At 42.2% G+C, this 20354-nt stretch overlaps 6 protein-coding genes across 6 annotated transcripts; 2 read left to right on the top strand and 4 right to left on the bottom strand.

Annotated features, from left to right (window-relative positions):
- The first annotated feature begins 1181 nt into the window (after positions 1–1181).
- F4817DRAFT_116990 (uncharacterized protein) lies at positions 1182–3481 on the top strand. The gene is made up of 2 exons (XM_049297561.1): positions 1182–1649; positions 1729–3481. The coding sequence occupies exons 1-2, from the start codon at positions 1595–1597 to the stop codon at positions 3249–3251; spliced, it is 1578 nt and encodes a 525-aa protein (XP_049158855.1). The 5' UTR covers positions 1182–1594; the 3' UTR covers positions 3252–3481.
- On the bottom strand, positions 3482–4779 carry F4817DRAFT_117001 (thiolase-like protein). The gene is made up of 3 exons (XM_049297562.1): positions 4469–4779; positions 3970–4400; positions 3482–3910 (listed from the first exon to the last, which is right to left on the bottom strand). The coding sequence occupies exons 1-3, from the start codon at positions 4598–4600 to the stop codon at positions 3712–3714; spliced, it is 762 nt and encodes a 253-aa protein (XP_049158854.1). The 5' UTR covers positions 4601–4779; the 3' UTR covers positions 3482–3711.
- Positions 4780–5903: 1124 nt separating this feature from the next.
- On the bottom strand, positions 5904–7768 carry F4817DRAFT_116969 (uncharacterized protein). The gene is made up of 6 exons (XM_049297560.1): positions 7731–7768; positions 7288–7657; positions 7217–7236; positions 7051–7161; positions 6618–7003; positions 5904–6556 (listed from the first exon to the last, which is right to left on the bottom strand). Exons 2-6 carry the CDS (start codon positions 7514–7516, stop codon positions 6073–6075), a joined length of 1230 nt encoding a protein of 409 aa, XP_049158853.1. The 5' UTR covers positions 7517–7657; positions 7731–7768; the 3' UTR covers positions 5904–6072.
- A 3843-nt stretch (positions 7769–11611) lies between these two features.
- On the top strand, positions 11612–12992 carry F4817DRAFT_358960 (calcium-dependent phosphotriesterase; the record flags this gene model as incomplete). Its single annotated transcript, XM_049306091.1, has 3 exons — positions 11612–11632; positions 11688–11918; positions 12030–12992. The coding sequence occupies 3 exons, from the start codon at positions 11612–11614 to the stop codon at positions 12990–12992; spliced, it is 1215 nt and encodes a 404-aa protein (XP_049158852.1).
- Positions 12993–15446: 2454 nt separating this feature from the next.
- Positions 15447–17781, bottom strand: F4817DRAFT_338518 (uncharacterized protein). The gene is made up of 3 exons (XM_049303430.1): positions 17539–17781; positions 17109–17482; positions 15447–17053 (listed from the first exon to the last, which is right to left on the bottom strand). Exons 1-3 carry the CDS (start codon positions 17704–17706, stop codon positions 15610–15612), a joined length of 1986 nt encoding a protein of 661 aa, XP_049158851.1. The 5' UTR covers positions 17707–17781; the 3' UTR covers positions 15447–15609.
- Positions 17782–17973: 192 nt separating this feature from the next.
- On the bottom strand, positions 17974–19218 carry F4817DRAFT_338517 (NAD(P)-binding protein). Its single transcript, XM_049303429.1, has one exon. The coding sequence runs from the start codon at positions 19053–19055 to the stop codon at positions 18144–18146; it is 912 nt and encodes a 303-aa protein (XP_049158850.1). The 5' UTR covers positions 19056–19218; the 3' UTR covers positions 17974–18143.
- Between the last annotated feature and the right edge of the window lie 1136 nt (positions 19219–20354).

Raw genomic sequence — 20354 nt, 5'->3', positions numbered from 1 at the left:
TACGAGTGTTATAAATGTTATTATAATGTTAATAAAAATGGTTAATATTAGTTATAATATTGGTTATAATGTAATAATTGTAATTTAATAGCTATAATATGTAATAAAGTTGTACGAGTATAAAAAAAAACCGGAAAAGTTTAAATAATTAAAAAATAACTTTTAAAGTATTTTATATATGGTTATAAATGTTATAAACGTTGTTATAAACGTTATTATAGGTTTTATTAATGTTAATTACGGTATATTATTTATTGTAATATTATTTTTATGTTAAACGTTAAAACTTACGATATTATAACGTAATATCGTATAAATATATAAAAAAAATAAAAAAGTAAAAAAAATAAAATATTAGTTTTAAATTATAAAAATAAAAGTTATTTTATATGTTATTATTAAATATTAAATTATTATAAATATAATATTTTTAAAAAAATTATACCATTTTTATAGTTTTAACGTTTAAATTAATTTAAATTAAAATTCGAAAAATATTTAATTTGTGATTTACAAATATAAACATATTAACCATGCGTTTATATAACGCGTGTGGCGTAAGTTAATAAACGAAACCTGTTTTTTAAATTTTAGTTTAAATTATTAAAATAATTAAAGCTGTAATAAACGTTAAAACCTGGTATATAAAACCGTATAAATATGTAAAAAAAGTTAAAAAGTTTAAAAAATAATATTATTAACTTTAAATTGTTAAAAAAAAAAGGATTTTATACGTGGTTATAAAATATTAAATTATTATATTTAAATATTTTATATAAAGTTTAAATAATTAAAACGTTAAAGATTTTTAAACGTTAAAATTTAATATATAAAAATGTAATATTATATAAATATGTAAAAAAGTTAAAAAAATAAATTAAATATATTATTAACTTTAAATTATTAAAATTAAAACTATTTCGTACGTTATTATGGTATATTAAATTATTGTAAATATAATGTTTGATTTTTTTATCACCAATAAAACCGTTAAAAACCCTTGCAGCGCTATACAGCTTTAGACCAAATATTTTCGAATGCTTTGCTTATGACCCACAGGTACAAACACACGGACCACGCGTTGCGTGGCGCCTGTGGCAAAGCAGGCGGGCGAAGCCCGCCTCGAAAATATCGGGTCTGAGGTCACCTGAGATAATGCCGGATAGAGTTACCTAAGCCCACCAACATGTAGTGTAGCAGCTGAGGTAATGCAAGGCTAATGCTACCTGCTACCTCATAGGCGTACACATGTGCAGCGTGCCTGACCTATGCATTTGTACCATGTACAAATCCCTATCAAATGACGTCCCCAGCGCATCCGATCCATCTTTCCATCTTTCCATCTTCTGCATCTGACAATTCTCTCCCCTTTGCGCCTGTAGTCTTTCGAGCCGAGCGGCTTGATTTAAGGCAACCATACATCTATCATACATGTAATCATCATATACGTCTTGACAATATCGACTCTGCTCTTTATGGATTTACCTAGAGCCAAGTTGACGTGCTCATTTACTTGACTTGAGTCTAGTAGCTGATATTGCATCGGATTTCCTAACACATTTTATCACTGGGCACCATTAGATTCAACTTAAACATGTCGTCGCTCTTTACCGCAGCTCTTCACCCTAGTGTTGGCCTAGGTTTTCTCGGTAAGTATCTAATCTAGTTGATATCGTACATTGTCATTGATAAAGTGATGAAGGTGCTAATTACATATGTCTTCTTCAGTGCTCGGTGCTTCGCTCCACGATATCCTTACGCGGCTAAAGGCCGAACCGCAGCGCTACCCCAAACTAGATCTTGCCTACTCTGCCACCGATCCTGTTGGTGAACCCGTCACCGTTAGCCTTCCCGCAAACGGTATACGCTTGCGATTCGATGGTCCCGAGCAGCGGCTTCGCCTCATCGAGATTATCGACTTTACCAAAAATCGTATCACCTATCAGGACAAGGACATCGCTAAACCCGTAACTTCCCAAGGAGTGGGATCTCCTAGGTTAGGTGGAGATGCCACAGCCGGTCCGGCATTTAAGAACATCTACCACCGCCTATTTGGTCCAACGTATGCTGGAGAATATATCCCTCCTACGGACTCGGGTCACAGCAATGCCATGGGCACCTATATACTATCTTATCCTGGGGTAGCATTCAGTTTTCCCTTGCCGAAGTCGGCTTACTCTCCGAATAAAGATGTTGTCTCTTTGCTGTCTTCACCTGTAAGCCAGACGGCTATTTCCGTCGCGATATTTAGTGGGAAGTCCTGGGCTCATGCGCGTGAGACTCTGTGGGATGAGATTCTCCCAAGCGTCAAGTCGGCGTTTGTGTTTAATAAGAGTAAAGAGGTCGTTCCTGATGAAGTCTCCCTAGTCAAGATACATGGCGGTGGTAGGCTTCAGTTGTTCAGGAAATGGACTAACATGTCAGTATGGATTAATTTGGGGGAGACCACACCCCAGGACCTGGTAGCAGAGCTGGGACCACCCGATGCTATATATCGGAAGAATGACCAGAGGATGTATATCCACAAGACTCGTACCGCAAGTCATAGCCGATCTAGATCGAACGGCGGTGAATATAGGCGTCCAGATGATCTGACCGATACTGATCAATCTTCGGCACACACCGGGTCGGATGACTCTGAAGACGAGGCTATCGAAGATGAGATCGTGGGTAACGTATCAGGCGAATGCTTTTACAATTATTTCTATCTAGGATTTGATATCCTGGTATCGCCACCTCAACCCCCTTCGCGTACACCTCCATCCCAAGTCGCCGCGTTGAAAGCGAAGGAGGTGCCCGGAGCGAACTCGTTCAAGAGCGCTACAGCAGATCGGTTAGTGGCCACCAAAATGGTACTCCACGCAAACGTGCCTGGATCGTACCCATTCAACAGGCATCGCCGTTGTCGTTGGGAAATTCAGTATCTCGCGACGGAGAACGCAGATGACGTCGTAGACTCCGAAACGCCGTTCGATGAGATTGAAGAGCGGCTAAGGAAAGAGTGGAAGAGCACATACCCGTCCGAGGAGGATGCCAAGAGGCGCCAACGAGGTATGGTCCTAAATCGGGGATGGGGAGATAGTCCTGGGAGCAGTTGTGAGTTTTTAGGGGGTTGGGAAGATAGTAGTGGAGGAGTAGCAGCGAAGAAGTTCGACGGAAACGAAGATTCTACAACTACGCTGTACGGATTCCCTGGGATGGTTTTTGAGGTGTTGAAGAATGGATTTGTGAGCGCTGTTACGGTCTATTAGAATCACGGGCTTGAGCATTGGAGTTTATGGTTGTCCCTTCGTTTTCTTCGGGTAACGTTTAGAATATCCCTAAGAAATTGAACAGCGAGTTATCGCATCCATCATGATACCGGCTAGCCATCCGATGTTTTATTGTGGCTCTCAACCGGCTATACTTATTGATTATCCTATCCACATTGTGAAATAATAAGCGTACGGCGAACGAGTTTGAGAAAGGCTTCGTTTCCGCCACCCCTCATATCTGCATAAATCTTAGAAGAGGCGATTGCTTGGAATTAAGCCGGGCACTCTACGTGGTAGGCACCTGAAAGTCTAACTAACAGTCTATCAGATGAATATAGATCCTTGTTAGTAGGTAGACACGTAATAAATACAATCTTTGCCTTTCTGATCTGTTACGGTGAATGAAACGTCAAGAAATACCATTTGAGCAGCATCCTTCTTATTAGCACCCTGCGGTTCAAGTCCATGATCGCATCTTCTCCGCCGCCGCTTGTCCTAACATCATAGCTGTAGCACCACCTAAGATTTCAAAGACAGCCAGGTCGACTTTGAGCGTTTTAATGAACCAGTTCCGTAGCTCTACAGCGATGAGGGAATCTACCCCGTAGTTATGCAAGGGTTGGTTTAGATCAAAGCTTTCTCGTGACATGGAGCCCCTTTAGTAAGGCATTAGTCTAAATGGTGTTGACAGGGGAAGGGAAGAGAACTGGCTTACACAACCAAGGGATTGCTTGGATCTCTACCTGAACGAAATGCATCTCCAATTGCGCTTGCTTCTAAAGGATCACCCGAAGCCGTCCCGGTGCCATGAGCTTCGAAGTATCGTGTTTGGGACATGTCGAGGTTTGCCTTATGATAAGTATTCTGTATAAGCTGTCTTTGCATTTCCTTGTTTGGTTGTGCAAGATTAGTGTGGCCGTTTTGATTCGTGCCTACGGCCCGAATTACAGCACGAATTAGATCACCATCCCGGACACCAGCGTCTACAGGCTTTATAACCAGGACACCAAACCCTTCGCCTCGGCCGTATCCATTTGCTCGAGAATCGAAGCTGTGGCAAACACCATCCGGGGATAGGAAACCGAGGTTAGTAAGACTTATGAAAAGATCAGTTGTCAATAAAAGGTTGCAGCCAGTAACAATGCCCTAGAGACCTGTTAGCAAATGCGAGAAAGTGGTCCGATGTAAAGAAATGGCATTATTGGTATACGGACCATCTTCGATCGACCATCTATTATAGATTGGCAGGCTAAATCTAAGGCTACGAGGCTACTTGAGCAAGCAGTATCAACAGTAATGCTAGGGCCAGTTAAGTCGAAAAATGTGCTAATCCTATTGGATAACATACTACCCGCTATTCAAGTAGTATCATATTTGGGCAAGTTATCCGGGTCCTTTGCCCAGTTCAAAGCGTAGTCTGCGGTAAAACATCCGGTGTATACGGAGGTATCCGAGCCGTTGACGATCCCCATCGGGATACCGGCTAAACCCTAATGTCAGCTATACGATAGTGATACGGGATGGGGTTGGAACAGTTAGATACTAGAGTATTATGTATAGATGTATCATACCATTCTAGAGAGCACGGTAAGTAATTTTTAGAAGTACTCTTTGCTGGGGGTCTATTGCTGCTGCTTCCTCAGACGTCATCATAAAGAATCGAGCAACGAATAAACTAATGTCTCTTCGTATAAACGAGGCTTTCTGGGGCCGAATCTGCATGAGGGTTACCATGCCGAGAGTCCCTTGCATCATGTTATATCAGGGGTCAAATATGTGACCAATATTAAACATGATAGGGGTGTAAAAATAATGCGCCACTTACGGTTCCTGTCCCATCATTGCCGCCATCGTGATGTCTAAAACTACAAAGACGTCCCGGAGGAAACTCGGAGGCTACACATTTACCAGACATCAATAGGTCCCAGAACGATTCCGTAGAGTCGGCCTCTGGCAGTAGGAAGGACAGGCCAGTAATAGCAATGTCACATCGTCCATGTCATATTACAACTGTAGTACTCCATATGCATAAATGACTGCAACCATAGGTAGGCTTTTGTGTTACACGGTTATCATTTACATGTGTATATACCTGCATATAATACTGCATTTTGGTGTTTTCTAGGAGGATCAATGATTTTTTCTCCATCACATGAGTTGTTATATGTCAAAATCCTATGGGGTTTAAGTCTGACCTTATCGAACATGATGAATTTAGTGTTGAAAAGGATGTTTTGTTGTAGATTTCCAAAATAGGGTCCCCGGGAGTGCGTTTCCTACCTTTTCTCCCGGTATATAGCCCCCATTGTTATTATTAATATGATCTCTCGTCTACTAGTAAAACAGATTGCTGTCAATGATTACTACCTGGCATTTGGAAAAGTGTTTGGGGGCATTTACGTCAGGGAAGACCTTCGTTTAGGGGCTAACTATGACACATTGATAATGAAATTTACTTCTTGCAGAGTGTTACTTTAAAATACGAGGTACCTACATAACTCATACGTTTATCCCATGATCTACTATATTCAACAGCCATGGTGACGAGTTTGGCTCAGGAGGCTAATAGCACGATCAAGCACAAAATCAATAGTTTACCATGGTTACGGGACTAGTAACTCTACGATAGAGACTTCTGATACGCATCACTTTCAGATCCAAACTTGGTAAGATATGATATTAAGTGATTGGGATATGACATGAATGCGAAGGATATCTCCTAAAGATCTACTCAGTACAACTCTAAAAACCACATAAAGCCTATTAAATCTCAAAGCATTCTTTTAGAGTAACATGAGGATCAAGGCGTATTTTCTCATTATACTCGATTCTCCTTAATGCTGGGAAGCCATGGCCTCTGTTTACCCTGTTGGTCTGTTAGAAAATCCTCATCACGACTTTCTGTTACCCGAATGTCAGTGGTGCAGACGATTCCGTATTGCTGATCTGTAGGCCTGGCAGTCTCAAATCTGCCTAAACCCGTGGAGTTTGACTCGTCAATGTGGCGGTATTGGCGGGTATCTGATCCGAGCCCTGCAGGCGTCCATATGTCTTCACTCTTTCTTGCAGGGCGTCTAACCCAGTAGGAGACATGCGAGCTCGCCCAGGGGATAACTGCAGAAGCCCACTTGAGTTTAAAGCCCCGAAATAGCTTTGGTATCACGGGTGCGCAGAATATCATTGTACCGCATGTCGATTCAGCAACGGCCCAAAGCGCCACTGCGGAGTAATGATAGGTTAAGTCATTTGACTCGACCCAATTAATCATGGACGCGAAAAGGCATATCGCGGCAATACAGGCACTGTGTTGTTTTACTCTATTAGCATGCCTAACTTCGTGAAGCTCGAGTGCTCCGAACCCACAAGATACCAACGGCGAAAACTGCAGAAAGGCCAAACTTTTTAGCGTTCGACATTTTCAATTTCCAGATGATCCTTTGTGGTAATATCAAAATGGCGATGTCGAGTACGATGTTAGTGGCAGTGGCAGCAACATTGATGGCCTTTAGGTCGATGCAGGTTCCCGGCACAGTTTTATCCCAGATCCTTCGATAAGGGGTGCAAGATAAATTTAGGGCAATTATAAGGGAGGCGTAAAATAAAGGAGTAAATATAAGCAAGATTTTGCAACTCCGATGGAAAATGGTCCGTGTATTTGCGGCAGAGAATATGTGCATCCATTCAAGAAGGATGGCCGACTTCATCAGCGCGGTGCCGGCAGCCCAGAAGCACATACCCATAAAGACGACCTAAGAGCCTTTAGTATATAGTATAAACCGCATACATCGAAGCATACCTTGATATATTCAGCTATATCCCTTCCGCGAAAATCCCACTGATGTATAAAGATTCCCGTAGCTCCAAATATCCGACGCAGGGACCCCACGGCTGTAATCACCCAAAATGGCTACAATCTAGTCAATTTTGCTCAGCAACAAATAGAGGATTCGTTCCGATCTCACGTATGCTAAAATCATTAAATCTGTCGGTTCTTAATTAGCGTCGCCCAGCCCTACAAGTTGACGGGACTCACAGTCTCCAATATGTTGCTGTCTCATCTTAAAAAATTTCATGTACATTCCAACACCCAGGAAGGTTGATCCTACCACCAAGCAGATAAATATTGCAACTAGAGAGACGGTGTTCTTATTCACTGGGTGTTCGAAGTTCGGATTAACACCGTCCGGTGGCGTAAGGGCGGGACTATCCAGGGCAATCTCAAGATTGGTAGGTGATAAATGAGAAAAGTCAAGATCTGACATCTTGAGCTTGTGAATAGGGTATACAATAAGATAATATCTTCAAACAAAAGTGGAAAGGAGAAGATGTAGGAGGTGAGTCTTGCTTAAAAATAACATTTGATGATTGGGTATGTCCCGAAAATATAAACCTGGGGCGTTAGACTGGGATTGGAGTGCTTAGTATATGTTGGTTACCAACACAGTTGTACCATCAATCAGTGGTGAGGGTGCATACTAGTAGTACAGATATAAACCTTGGGTTACATCCAAGTATCCAACACTACCTCCTAGGGAGGTTAGGTAGGCATCTATCTCAGTATGCTAACTCTCGACAAATCGTATCCTCCCCATACATATTATCTGGTACTTTAACGAGAGTGGAATTTAGAAAATTTGATGGTTGGGTATTGATAGTCCTATTTGATTCCGTACCTTTGTTCTTCATGCATCATTATGCTAAGTACCAAAGTAAATTTAAAGGAGCATAGGTATCATACATTTTGGCCGGTGAAATCGGCAATATCTCGCCCAATGGTAAGTTCAAACATAATAAAGTACCTTTTAAAATTGGAAGTTAGCTCTTTACTCCAACATCTCAAATATACTGACCTCGAAAGTGGAGTTCGGGAGGTTACAATGGATACTACGTAGATGGTTGGTTAGTCCTGTTTACCGCCCAAGTTCTAGTGTTGGTTACAGCAATGCTCACTATGCATGGACGCACATCTGCCAACCATTGAGAACGCGTCTTTAGCACACATTTTATAAGACACGGGAAAAAATGTAATATTCGCGGGCTTTCATTGCCTAGATTAACCGCGGGCCGGACCGAACATCAAAGCCTTTTAAGATATCTCCTTTTCTTGGATTTTATGCGACTTGGCGCACAGTCCACTTCTGATCTTTTCCCCTATTTGTAAGAGGCTCAACTTACGTCACTAAGATGAAGCGCTAACATAAACGGCAAAATTAAGGCTAGCTTCAAACCCCTGGACTTGCGGATAGTCTCATGAATTCACTTAACTTATTGTCTTACGTAGGTTCTTAGGCTCCGGCGCGTTGCGCATAGAAATATACGGTACCCCTTATATCATGTGACATGTAATAGTGTTAAATGGCAGTTGTACGGGTAAACCTTTGTTGGGATTACTACATGATCTGACACTTGGTTTTCTAACACCCTTAACGCATGACAGTTTACCCTTTTTCGTACATACTCATTACGGTAATAGTAAAGATATGAAGTTTTAAAGCATGAATATATTTATTGCTTTAAATAAAAATATCCACAGCATATTTACCTTATTAGTACTTCGCGTTCTATAGAAAGAGGAATCATACAAGTTGATTAGGTTTAACAAAGTACATTGACACTTGTTTACGGTAAACAGTCATAGGTAGCTAAGCCAAGTCGATGCCTGTCGGAATTATTAGAAGTCTCTCCATGAATACAACTGTTGGGGAGAACATCTGTTATATTTAAGAAAGAGTAGTATTCCATAGCAAGCGAAGGGGGGCGATCTCTTGAACGGCGCGGACGTAGATGTTTTATATTTAGTGATTTGAGATGATACTTAGTACGCGGCCTTCCTTATGATATAATAGTAGAGATGTTAATCCTGTAGCCCCCTCTATAGCACACCATTTAATAATAAACCTTTACCTCGGAGGTGATATTCTTCAAGATACGCACGTATGAACGCTCGATTCGCCTTTTGAAACATGATAACCGAGTATGGCGGCATTTTTACAGTCCCTCCGGGCTCTGACCCCACTTTCGGCCCCCACTCGACCCCGCCCCCGTGCTGTGGGCCCCGCATTTATATTCTGTCCACCAACGGATAGGTATACTATTTAGTAAGCTTGGATATAGCCTTCACGCCGTGTTACCTTAATACCTTTTGTTTAAGAATTTATTCGTACACCGGGCCATTTAAACTTTAAGTCTCGGAAGTCATGCACCTATCTGAAGTCTTTGTAGACGATGACAGCCTTATCGAGGAGATCCTCCTTTCCTTTACCACTCACTCCTATATTGCCTATATTAACTACATCTTCGTCATCTTCTAAGAGTCTAATAGCATAGTATGCGATGTTTTACGCACCCGGACCCGCCACGGCTTCTAGTACCAGGCGCTTAGTGTTTTAAATCCCTCCTCCCGGCCGAAATCAATCTGGCTTGTAGGACCGCCGCGCCTTTTTATGACTATATCGCATGCTATCGAAGTCAAGAGAAGAATAAGGCGCGCCCACGTTTGTAGACGTAGTGGTCGGGCATATAAGGCACGCTTTAGATTTTTTAAGGTGGCAAAAAGAATTGTTAGTTCCAATAGCTGCCTTGTTAAGCTTCTGTCGTCGCTCACAGTATCTGAAGAGGGTACCTAGGTTCGAAGAAATTCTCATTAAGCTGAAAAAAAAACCTCTTTCTTATATACTATATGGTGAATTAATTATAATAGATACCAAAATGTTTTTGGCCTCGTTAGTTTGTCCGTATTTTTAAATCATATGTAGTTAAATTAAATTTGTTCAGTCTCCGTCAAAGCTGAAGCAAGTGCTATAAATTATCTAGGTCTTCTAGACCTTATATGGTTACAATGCTATCAGATAATTGTCTTTAAACAAGTACGGCAGTCATGTCAATCTTGTTACTTGGGTGAATTTGAATATAGTTTGAGTATTGCAGTTGGCATACTGCGCAAAGCCATCGACACTAGTAGTTCTCATTAGTAGTTAGCAAATCAATTATGCTATAATGGTAGAACATGTCCCAGAGATAAACGCCAGAGCGTGGCCTTGGGCTTGAGCTTGTCTAGCTCCAAGAGTATTAAGGGTAGCTACACCGCTTCGCATTGCGTTGCTAGTTTATAAGCCTCGAATAAGCCATAAATAACGAGATGACCCGGAAGGCATGGAAACAACTTCATTATTCCACGAGGAGCTCTAACTCTAAAATAAGCCATAGGAGTCCGTGAATATGCATACTAAAAGCATTCTTCGTTTTACATGTCTCATCTTAGATCCCAACACTGCGGTTGGCTTAACTTATAGGTATGGTTATTAAAGGGCAACGCTCCAGTGACCAAGATTTAGAAAGATATTGATTTTGACTTCTAATTATACGTAGCATTTCTCGTAGACTTAATAGAAGATTGCTTACTTAAGGAGTTACTAACTTATTAACATGTTGTAAAATGAGATATCTACCTTAGCACCTAACAGGCTCGCCGCCGCCTCCCGAGCTTCGTTTAAAATTATGAGGCCGTTTAGATCCGGGCGAAAGTGGGTCGCCGGTGCAAATCCGGGGTAGGCGGAATCCGGAAATGAAAGCAAAATTAAACGTCACAGGTGAGATGCTGGTTATATGCATTTCACACAAAGACATCATGTCTTGTATCTAAATATAGATAATCAAAAGACTAGGTATCTCCCATTTCGTTATTCCGACATAATTAAGATCGTATTATCAATCCCGGATGATGAGTTGGAAAAGTTTTAGCTACCTAAATGAATCATTTGATTGTTTGTTACGTACCTAGGTAATGTTGTAAGTAGCGATGATACACTGCTGAACAATTGACCATTTATTTACTAGTAGACTTTTCCGTTTGCAAACAACTCCCTGTCATTGTTGTACGTCCGGTACAGTATATGCGTCTCGGATGTTGTGACTGTGTAGTTTATTTTGTTGTTACACTGACTATATCATCCCCTTTTTTCATATTTATCAGCATATGAATGGAATATAATGCAACTTTTCCCCGCGGAATTGATTTTATTCAACTGTAGATATCCATTATTTGCGTATGTACTTATCTCCTCTGGCTAATATATACCTAATATGTGAATAATGAGTCATATGAAGGATTCATAGGATTTCACGATCTGTGGGTATTTACTAATCCCAATCATTACCTATGGTTACGTGGAGACTAAGTGCTGAAATTCCGGGATAGTAACCCAATCCCAGCTAGTCTTTTACGCACTGGCGCCTTTTGCATGCGAGCTGATCCTTCACATAAGCGCAAGTTTAGTATTTAACTTTCCATCGTTTCTAAGCTAAAACATTGCATTTTCATGCCTTCTACACCGCAGTTTCCCGGGCACCAAGGTATAATGGCTTTTAAGACAGCAATTGTAAGTAGAGCCTCTATTCCCTATTAGACCCTTCCAGAAGGCTAACCTGTCATAGTTGGTTATAGTTCTAGCGGCGCTATCGCCAAGCCTCTATGACTTAGCACAGAAGTTATTGTTGATGTACAACAATGCGCCGGAGCGGTTTTTGGATATAAATAACCTCCAATCGCCTGAGGTGAAATTTTCGGACACTATTAAAAGCTGCGAAGATGTCCTACTTGTAGAATCCAAAGGCCTCGCTATTGTTGCTTGTGACCCTGGGCGGGAGGTCTGGAATACAGTAATGGTAAGTCTTGTTATTCAATTTATGCATAATATGCTTCTCAACCTCAATATGGATCTTATATGAGAGAGCTTGAAACCACTCATTTGGCCCACACATTCTTAGCTTCAACAGGGCGTCTTCATTCCTGGGTCTATACCCAATGCCGAGATATATGCCTACAACTATGGCAATGCCGGCACCTCCGACTCTGAGTCATTGACTCGTTTTGAAATCCTGGGATACGAACCTGGTGCGGATTTTCATACGTTGGGTATAGCGTATGACGAAGAAACTTCTACTCTCTTTGTTACAAACCATCGTAAAGAGGGTAGAACCATTGAGTTGTTTAAGCTAGATTTTGGTGCATTCACGGCCAGGCATTTCCGAACGATTCAGCATCCTCTTTTCCGTAGCCCGAACTCTATAGCTCTCCTTAACAGCCACGAGTTTCTTGTTACGAACGACCACCACTTCCTCATGGAACATTCTCGCTTCCTTTCCACAGTGGAGACCCTCCTAGGTCTCCCTCTCGCTACTGTCTTACACGTCGACATATCACCCCTTTTAGAGGATCCCGCTACGCCTGCCAAAGTCAATGTCGTTGCTCGTCTCCCTTTCCCCAACGGTATCGAGATCGTAAATGAAACTACTGTGGCCATAGCCTCAACTACCAGCACGGCAGTATATTTTTACACTATGACGAAACCGAAGTCAATCAACGCGACTTCGCCTATACTTACTTATAAATCGAAAGTCAAGTTCCCTTTTTGGGTTGACAACATTCAAATCTCGGAAAATGGAACCCTATTTGCTGCCGGTCATCCCCATCCCCCGACGCTAAGTAAGTATGCCTTTTCCCGCCACGATTGCGGCTCGCCCGAGATACTGGCTGCCGCAGATCCCTCACTCCAGGAGTACTGTAGAACGGCCCAGGCATTTTCCGGGGTCTCTAAATGGACTGAGTCGGGAGGTGTTGAGCATATTTACTTCAGCGACGAGTATCCTACTAGTTCTACAGCGGTGTTCGACTCCAAGAAGAAAGTCGGAATAATCACAGGTTTATATGCTAATGGGATACTCGTCTGGAGGGAATGAGGTGGCCTATGACATTTATTATATCTCATGGAAATACTAAGCCTAGCTGAAGGGTCGATTTATTCTTGGGATTATACTTTTTAGGAAATATAATGGAGATATTTAGACCATAGGACACAGAACCATTTACGTTTGCGCATTATACAATTAGATATACTAGCTCTTTACGTAGGTAAAGTATTCTATAATGACCCGCAACCATTATTTCAACCTGCTTCATTGTGACTCCCTCTCCGTTACTAAGCTCTGCTTTCTTTTCGTTGCAGACCTTGTGGCAATATCGGAATGGACACTTTGTGATAACTGAGAAAGCTATAGAATCACCGCTTTATTGTGTCTGTCATCAATATATAAGATGATTCATCTTGCATCTTCGTTATCTTCGGGCTGGATGAGGCTTTGTAGTTTGGTGTTTTCAGCGCTAGCGGGAGGCTGGTTTGGGGCGACGTGCTGAGACGAGCCACCGGGTTCGAGGTCCTGGTCCATAGCAACATCATTAACAGCAGTTTCGGGGAAACACGAGGCTTATACCCAAACTCTGACAAATTTGAACGTGTTTCATTTTGTCTTGGTGAATTTCGAAGGCCAAACAGCAAGCGCCTGAATTTGGGGCGCTGTAGGTATTATCAAGAGTTGAATCTTCTCGTTGCTTAATTTTAAGTAATGCAATAGGGAGATTAGGTAGAAAGTCCTGTATTGTGTGGTATGTGTCTTTTCGGGTGTGTTCTGTCTGCTACCAGATGGTAGGCCTTGAATGAGATCAGAAAGAAGTTGATTCGTAGAAGATTCTCTAGCAGACTAGCGTCTGCTAAGAGATCTTCATATCTAGACTAGGTCTAGACTAAGCTAATATTAGTATGACTAATATACACGTTATTGTTCCTGTCATTACCCCCTCCCCAAAAAAGAGTTAAGAACGTCTTCGTTTCTTCTAACGGAAACGCTTATACTTGATTGGCCTATTTGCGTTTTTGTTGTCGTCCGACGTAAGCTTTTTCTTTCGCCTTGCTAACTTTTCTACTATATTTTCGGGAATTGCCATTGGTGCTTGTTTAGTCATAGGCGAAGATATTTTAGCAGACGATCGCTGTTTTGTTGCAGACGAAGGTTGTTTGGTCGCAGACGTAGTTGTGGTTGTAGACGAGGATAGGAATTTTCCGATTGATGCATTCTGTTCGGATTTAGAGGTTGAGATGTAAAGCAGATATTTTTCGAAATTTTATGGTTACTTTTCTTTTCTTTAATCTTATCCGAGGCTTCCCATACATGTCGTAATAATCTTTCGTGTTGTAGTTTAGAACCCTGTGATGTACAACAAGGACGGGGTGGCTTGGGAGCCATAAATTCGGCAGGAACATGCATAGGAAATTGTGATGGGGACTTTTGTCTTTGTTGTACATACGCAATGTAGAATTGGAGTGACTGAATTCCCTTTAAAAGTGTTGAAAAGTCTCTTCGTTCTAAACTATGGCGTCTGAGACCGTACGTTAGGATCTTCGGTGTATGGGGCGTGTAATGGTCGAATATTGACCTTCTTTAGGATAGGTGCTTGTTTATTTGGTGAAGCTATTATTCCCTTGTAAACAAGTCAGTAAACATATGCAAAACCCGCAAGAAAAAATAAAGCCGTTCAGTTATAACACGCAACGTAATTTTCTATCCTGTAGAGGAGTGCAATGGATAACACATTGACTTTAAGTAGTTAGGATTTAGCTGAATAATAGAGATAATATATACCTCCTTTGACTTTAACAGTAACGCGCCTTTGGCACTGCTGTCTGTAGCCAACCCCAGGTGTAGATAATTAATAATCTGATGGGGCATTAGTTAATTCTCCAACCCAGGAAAACAGTTCATATAAATGCAGTCGTACCAGTATACATACCTGTATTGGTTGCTGTACCATTATGACAGCAGCAGCAGAAGTGACGGTTCTGTATTGTTGTTGAAAAGAGAGGAGTAATTTGTAAGAAAAAAGGGATAATTAAAGTAGTTAATAAAGTATATGATATTGTCTTTAAAAGCGCATTTATATTCATGCTGAAACGAAAAAAGTAGTTGTGATTTTGCTGTTGTCTTTTATTTATTTGGTTTGTTTGTAGGTGGGTGGGAAAGGAGAAAAGGGGGGAAAAGGCAGAACCGGCCACAACTATTTATGTGCGCGAGTGCCCGGTGATTATTTGAATGATTGGCCGATTGTTTATTCACCTTTTATTTCAGGTGCTAGCGCGTGTTCCGTAGTTGCCATGGGGAGTTAAAGATATTGCGATCCTACCTTTGGGTACCTGAGGGTTTAAGTCGCGAGGGTGCCTGATCTATTATTACGCGTCGCGTAGCATTACGTTATGCTTAAAGAAATGTGAATGATCCTAACAGCAGGAAGCTACAACGGATTTCTATCTTTTAGCGAACATGAATTATTCATGCAAGTTAATAACATATTATCTTGATAGTGACACTTTGGTAATATAACTAGCTGCAGAAAACCAACTGCCATAAAGCAGCATTTAGTAACTCAAGTTGCTATATATAACCACTGTATATAAGTTGTTGAAATTTTAATGTTACCTGATAGATATTTACTTCAGTGCTACCTATGTGTATGATAATAAGACTGTTACGCCTCAGCTGCCTCATCAATCTTGTGAAATGACTGTTTTAAATTCTCTTTAGCAGCTTGAACAGTCTTGGCATTCCGAGGTAACTCTTCTAGGGTTTTGGACAATATCGACGAAAGATAAGAGTAGTTTTCATGCTTCATCTTGCCTTGTCGGTACTCACTGCTGATGACTTTGCTCATCAGCAGCACAGAGTCAATAACGCGATTAGGGTACGGATCAAGAGCTATAAGCGACACTGCTATTTGATCTTCGGGGAAATTATCCCTACTAGGGCTCGCCATGTCCAATTCATGACTATGTCGGGATATAGTATAGGTGTTATCTAAGCCAAACTTAAGATTATTGAAGGATTCGTGTTCGGCATCGCGTCTTAGTTCGGTTATTTGTGATAAAAGATCTGATCGATCCGCCAAAACAAGTGAATTGCAGAGTATCAATATACCCAAATTATACTGTAGATTGACCTCATACCAGGCCAGTCGGCTCAATTGGCTCAAGAAGTGAAGCCGCCTCTCAAGGCTATTGAGTAAGGGGCGAATTGAAGTTTTGAAGATGTTAGAAGCATCTATAAATGCATTCCATACAAACGAAACTGTTTCTTCCTCTACTCCTTCTCTCAGTGCTTCCTTCAATGATGTGATATTCTTCCAGATATATAGCATACTGATAGCCGCCGCAGCAATAATCTGAGAAGCTATGTCGTCGGAAATATCAAAGCCACTGCTACGCCAGTGATCCGTTCTGGTATGGCAAGACCCCAGTAAGAACGTCCTAACTAGGCGCCACGCAGGCTCCGAACATGCTCCATTCAGTCCGGATGTTAACGATGTTCTAAGATTCAAGGTCAAGGAGTTTGATGTGTCCCAAACCACCGCTGCCCAATAAGCCCGGCTCTCAAAGTCCAGGTATGCTTCCGTAAAAGTGAGATTAGATGAGCTAGCTAATATATCAGTCCAAGCTGACACCTCTGATGCGTGGAATTGATGGCTTCGTTGTCGCTCCCTGAGCCGCTGTATTTGCAGTAGAGCGGTTTGGATACATACTAATCCGCTGATACCGTCCAGCTCTTCATCCTCGGAGATTCCTACAGGTATGGGGGTCTGAGCAAAAAGATACAACGTGAGGGCAGATCGATACGATATGCGGTTGACAACTTTTAGCATATCTTTTCTTGCTATACGCCAACTTTCCCGTGTGAATTCTTCGATTTGGCTCGTTGTAAAGTGATTTCTACTCGATACCAGCGGGAGCCAATATGCTGTAAAAGACCGAATCATATGTTTTAGGGACTGATCGATTTGAAAGTCCTTTTCCTGTTGTTGTCTCTGTGCCTCAAGCCCGGGATTGGAATTCTGGCGATCAGGCGCGTCGTCCATGTCAGCGTCGAGCTTCCTAAAAAGCTCTGTTGGAGGAATGCAAACTTCACTCGTCGGATTATTCCTATCATTGTCAGGGGATTGTTGACTTCTTCTAAGCGACTACCCATTAGACGTACACGAATGGACAGCCATTTCTACCAGCTATGAGACCAAAAGAGGTTTCAAACCCATTGAGAAAGATTTGGTCACACCAAGATGTTAGCAAGATGTCTACCGACTCTGCTTGTAGGCCGAGGGGTTCAATTAAGTGTGCGCTTGACTCGTCCAGTGGCGTGATATGGTCCGTGTCATATTGATCATAGGGATTGGCATTAGTACCACCCTGGGAATTTTGGGTAATGGCTTGATCGAAACTCTGTTCGTCTGTAGAGATGAAGACCGCCTGACCATGTGATTCATGGGAAATGGTAGGATCCGTTTCAGTTGAAGAAGAATGAGATGGCGCTTCTCTGTATGGGTTTAAAGGATTCCTCTTCGCAGCCTTAATCCACTGTATATAATTAGTCACGCGCTCTTATATGTGAAAAGCATTGTAAGCTTATTTACCTCAAATGTACATGGTCGTCTTCTAAGAGCGCACCTCGAACATGAACCCGCCCAATTCACTTTACCTGGTTGATAACCCCGTTTTGAGGCGTCGCAAGCAACTCGTGAGCGACGGCAAGCATCGCAACTAGAAAACTGAGTTCTTTTTTGAGAACTAGTACTTGGCATCTTCTTTACGACGTAGGTATATTTCAGGTATGCCGATTGTCTCGAGGAGGCGTTCGAATTAAAGATTAAAAGGTGTAAGAAGGAAATTATTGGTATTTCTAATCTTAGCGCTAGGAGGTACCACTTAGGGGTACCTAGGTACCTAAATATAACACAGGCCTGTGTTGTTGGTAAGCAAGCTTGGCGCGGAATTAGGGGTCCGCCTATCGAGCTGCAACCCCTGAGCCGATCTAGACGCAGTACATAGACATAACATCTTTTGATGGACTGAGGAGAGGTAAAGAACCATTCTCTTCCCGCACGTTATTTGTTTTTCTTAGTATGCCTTTAATACTAGGTATCTACACTTCGCTGAAGAGTAAACACTTTCTAAGAAACTACTCCGTTTTAATTTATCTTGCCTAATGCTCATCATCCCCTTTAAACTACTACATATATCACAAGTAGCTCTCCACCAGCTTCCTCAGCTCATCTTCATTCAGTTCCTTTATGCCTAACAATTCATTATCCAAGTGACTCGAGAAATCACAGCCATAGTCGGAATTGAACATGCCACATAGGGAAAACCCGAGTGTTGCAGCCTCCATGCCACCCTTGGAGCCTTCGGCTTGTGCCGCTAAGCTTTCTTGTCTGAGCTCTTCTGTATCCCTAACAATCGTATTCCATTCTTTCCCATCCTTGTCTTTAGCATACTGAATTAGCTGGTTTTGAGTAATATGTGCCGAATGGATGTAGACCACGCGGTTTGCCGTCTCGTCCTGATGTGCAATAACGCCCAAAACAGCCTTCGCGATATCGGACAGAAGCGAGGCGCTGAATTTTACATCGCCGCCGTTGTATAGAGTTGCAGTATGCTGAGGTATGTTCAGGATAATGTTCTCCTCGAGGCACCAATCTAGAAATAGACCGTTGGCAATTGCGGTGTAGGTAAACCCGGGATTGGATCTGGATTTTTCCTGGAGGTGCTGCTGTGTTTTTGCCTTAGACACGCCTACGATGGGGAGCTGCATGCATAGAGGATTCACAGAGTCAATGCCGAACTCCGCTGGGATGAATCGTCTCACACCTACCGCAGCTGCGGCGTCGATCAGGGGATCTTGGTCGCCCATCGCCAAACTCGCCACACAAGAGACGACAACTTGAACTCCCGCCAGCGCGGGAATCAGGGACTCAACAGAACTGAAGTCGACTTCTTTGATGGTGAGGTTAGGGTGAGGCTTCAACTTGGATGAATTCCCACCTATACGTGAGAGGGCCGTTACATTGAAGTCCGAGCTAAGGAGAGCTTCGAGAACGGGAGATCCAATATTTCCCGTGGCACCGGCGAGCGCAACCCGAGTTGAAGGCATTTTCTTAGCTTGTTGAATACACTAGGATCTTTATTCGGAGTTAAAAGAAGAGAAAATTTTGATTCAAAGGGAAAGATGTCTTATATCTTAAAGAAAGCCCTGTAGTACACAAGCTGCTAAGTGAAGTTGATGGCTTCGAATTATCGACAAGAACACTTTCATCGGGCGCTGATGATGATGATAAAAAATAATTCAAAACCTTTTAGGTATCCTATTCGTATACTTATAGATTTTGGATCAGCAGTACTTGCACTATCAGAGACAGAGGAAGTATCGGTTCCGAAATACGGGGTCTGTGGTATCGGATCCGATCCGGAAGCGTTAAGTGCTCTTCCGACTCCATGAAGTAACGTCAATAAAGTGACGCACCTACCAGGATAATTGTTCCATGCCTCAACATCCTGACCTACCATATCAATTCTTTCATCGGTATTCACGCGGTGTGTGCCTATGTGGTGTGACGGTGGATCGTTGAGCTCCTTCCCAGGATGTCTGCTTACTACTTGTAGAGCCGCAAATGAGTCCTGAATGAGGTTGATTCGTATAGGTTATGTAGAGACGGATAAGAGAGGTCTGAGGATGACTTAGCCTAGGTGAAGAAATGGCCTAGAGTGGTGTTAGAGAGATGGCTTGTTCAATTGATCGGTGGAATAAGTACGACCTGATCTCGTGGGGTAGCGGATCAGATTGGCAATTCCCAGGTTTACCTGATAAAGTAAACATTCTCATAAAATATGGCCATGCCGAAAACCAGGACCAATTTGATAACCTTGAGATCTCCTCTCTTACATGTAAGGATCGGTTGGGAAAGGGGTTGGGGACCAAAGGCCAACTTAGTGTCCAAGTCCAGTCCCATGCAAAGTCAAAATTTCCAGTCTAGAAAACAGGGCCAATATAAATATATGGAGGCCATAAATACCCTGGGAAACTCGATACATTTCCCGGTTGAATCTTGGCTGTGGGCGGTACCCCCTTAATTGTTCAATAAATTTCATAAGAATATAGACTAATTTTGAAGTAGATTACGACTACGTCATTATTATAGGCGCCATCACTATAGCAAGGTGTATTGCGATGAAAATAATGGGTAATGAAGGAATATATGCAAGGGCTACCTTCGAAGAGAATTCGCCCTACATTATTGCCGGTAGCCTATAGGGTTTAGGAAGAGCGATTATCAGATATATGGCCAACAAAGGGGCCAAATATCTGATTCTCCCTTCACTAGCAGGCCCGTCGTAGAGAGCGTTACCTAGGTGTCATCTCGGAACTTAAGGCACTGGGGTTCATATCGCTATG

The sequence above is a fragment of the Daldinia loculata genome, assembly GCF_022478755.1.
Source record: "Daldinia loculata strain CBS 113971 unplaced genomic scaffold F4817scaffold_26, whole genome shotgun sequence".
In the NCBI taxonomy this organism is placed as follows: Eukaryota; Fungi; Ascomycota; class Sordariomycetes; order Xylariales; family Hypoxylaceae; genus Daldinia; species Daldinia loculata.
This window is presented reverse-complemented; position numbering and strand designations above follow the sequence as displayed.

Bases quoted from the DNA above. Each gene is read 5' to 3' on its own strand.
- F4817DRAFT_116990 (XM_049297561.1), top strand. From the start codon at position 1,595: ATGTCGTCGCTCTTTACCGCAGCTCTTCACCCTAGTGTTGGCCTAGGT. The intron at 1,650-1,728 runs GTAAGTATCTAA...TGTCTTCTTCAG, and splicing joins TGTTGGCCTAGGTTTTCTCG to TGCTCGGTGCTTCGCTCCAC.
- F4817DRAFT_117001 (XM_049297562.1), bottom strand. From the start codon at position 4,600: ATGTTATCCAATAGGATTAGCACATTTTTCGACTTAACTGGCCCTAGC. The intron at 4,401-4,468 runs GTCCGTATACCA...ACAGGTCTCTAG, and splicing joins TAGATGGTCGATCGAAGATG to GGCATTGTTACTGGCTGCAA. The intron at 3,911-3,969 runs GTAAGCCAGTTC...GCCTTACTAAAG, and splicing joins CCAAGCAATCCCTTGGTTGT to GGGCTCCATGTCACGAGAAA.
- F4817DRAFT_116969 (XM_049297560.1), bottom strand. From the start codon at position 7,516: ATGTCAGATCTTGACTTTTCTCATTTATCACCTACCAATCTTGAGATT. The intron at 7,237-7,287 runs GTGAGTCCCGTC...AAGAACCGACAG, and splicing joins ACAGCAACATATTGGAGACT to ATTTAATGATTTTAGCATAC. The intron at 6,557-6,617 runs GTGGGTTCGGAG...AAAACAACACAG, and splicing joins GTTTTCGCCGTTGGTATCTT to TGCCTGTATTGCCGCGATAT.
- F4817DRAFT_338518 (XM_049303430.1), bottom strand. From the start codon at position 17,706: ATGCCAAGTACTAGTTCTCAAAAAAGAACTCAGTTTTCTAGTTGCGAT. The intron at 17,483-17,538 runs GTAAATAAGCTT...AATTATATACAG, and splicing joins GACGACCATGTACATTTGAG to TGGATTAAGGCTGCGAAGAG. The intron at 17,054-17,108 runs GTACGTCTAATG...TGACAATGATAG, and splicing joins AGAAATGGCTGTCCATTCGT to GAATAATCCGACGAGTGAAG.
- F4817DRAFT_338517 (XM_049303429.1), bottom strand. From the start codon at position 19,055: ATGCCTTCAACTCGGGTTGCGCTCGCCGGTGCCACGGGAAATATTGGA.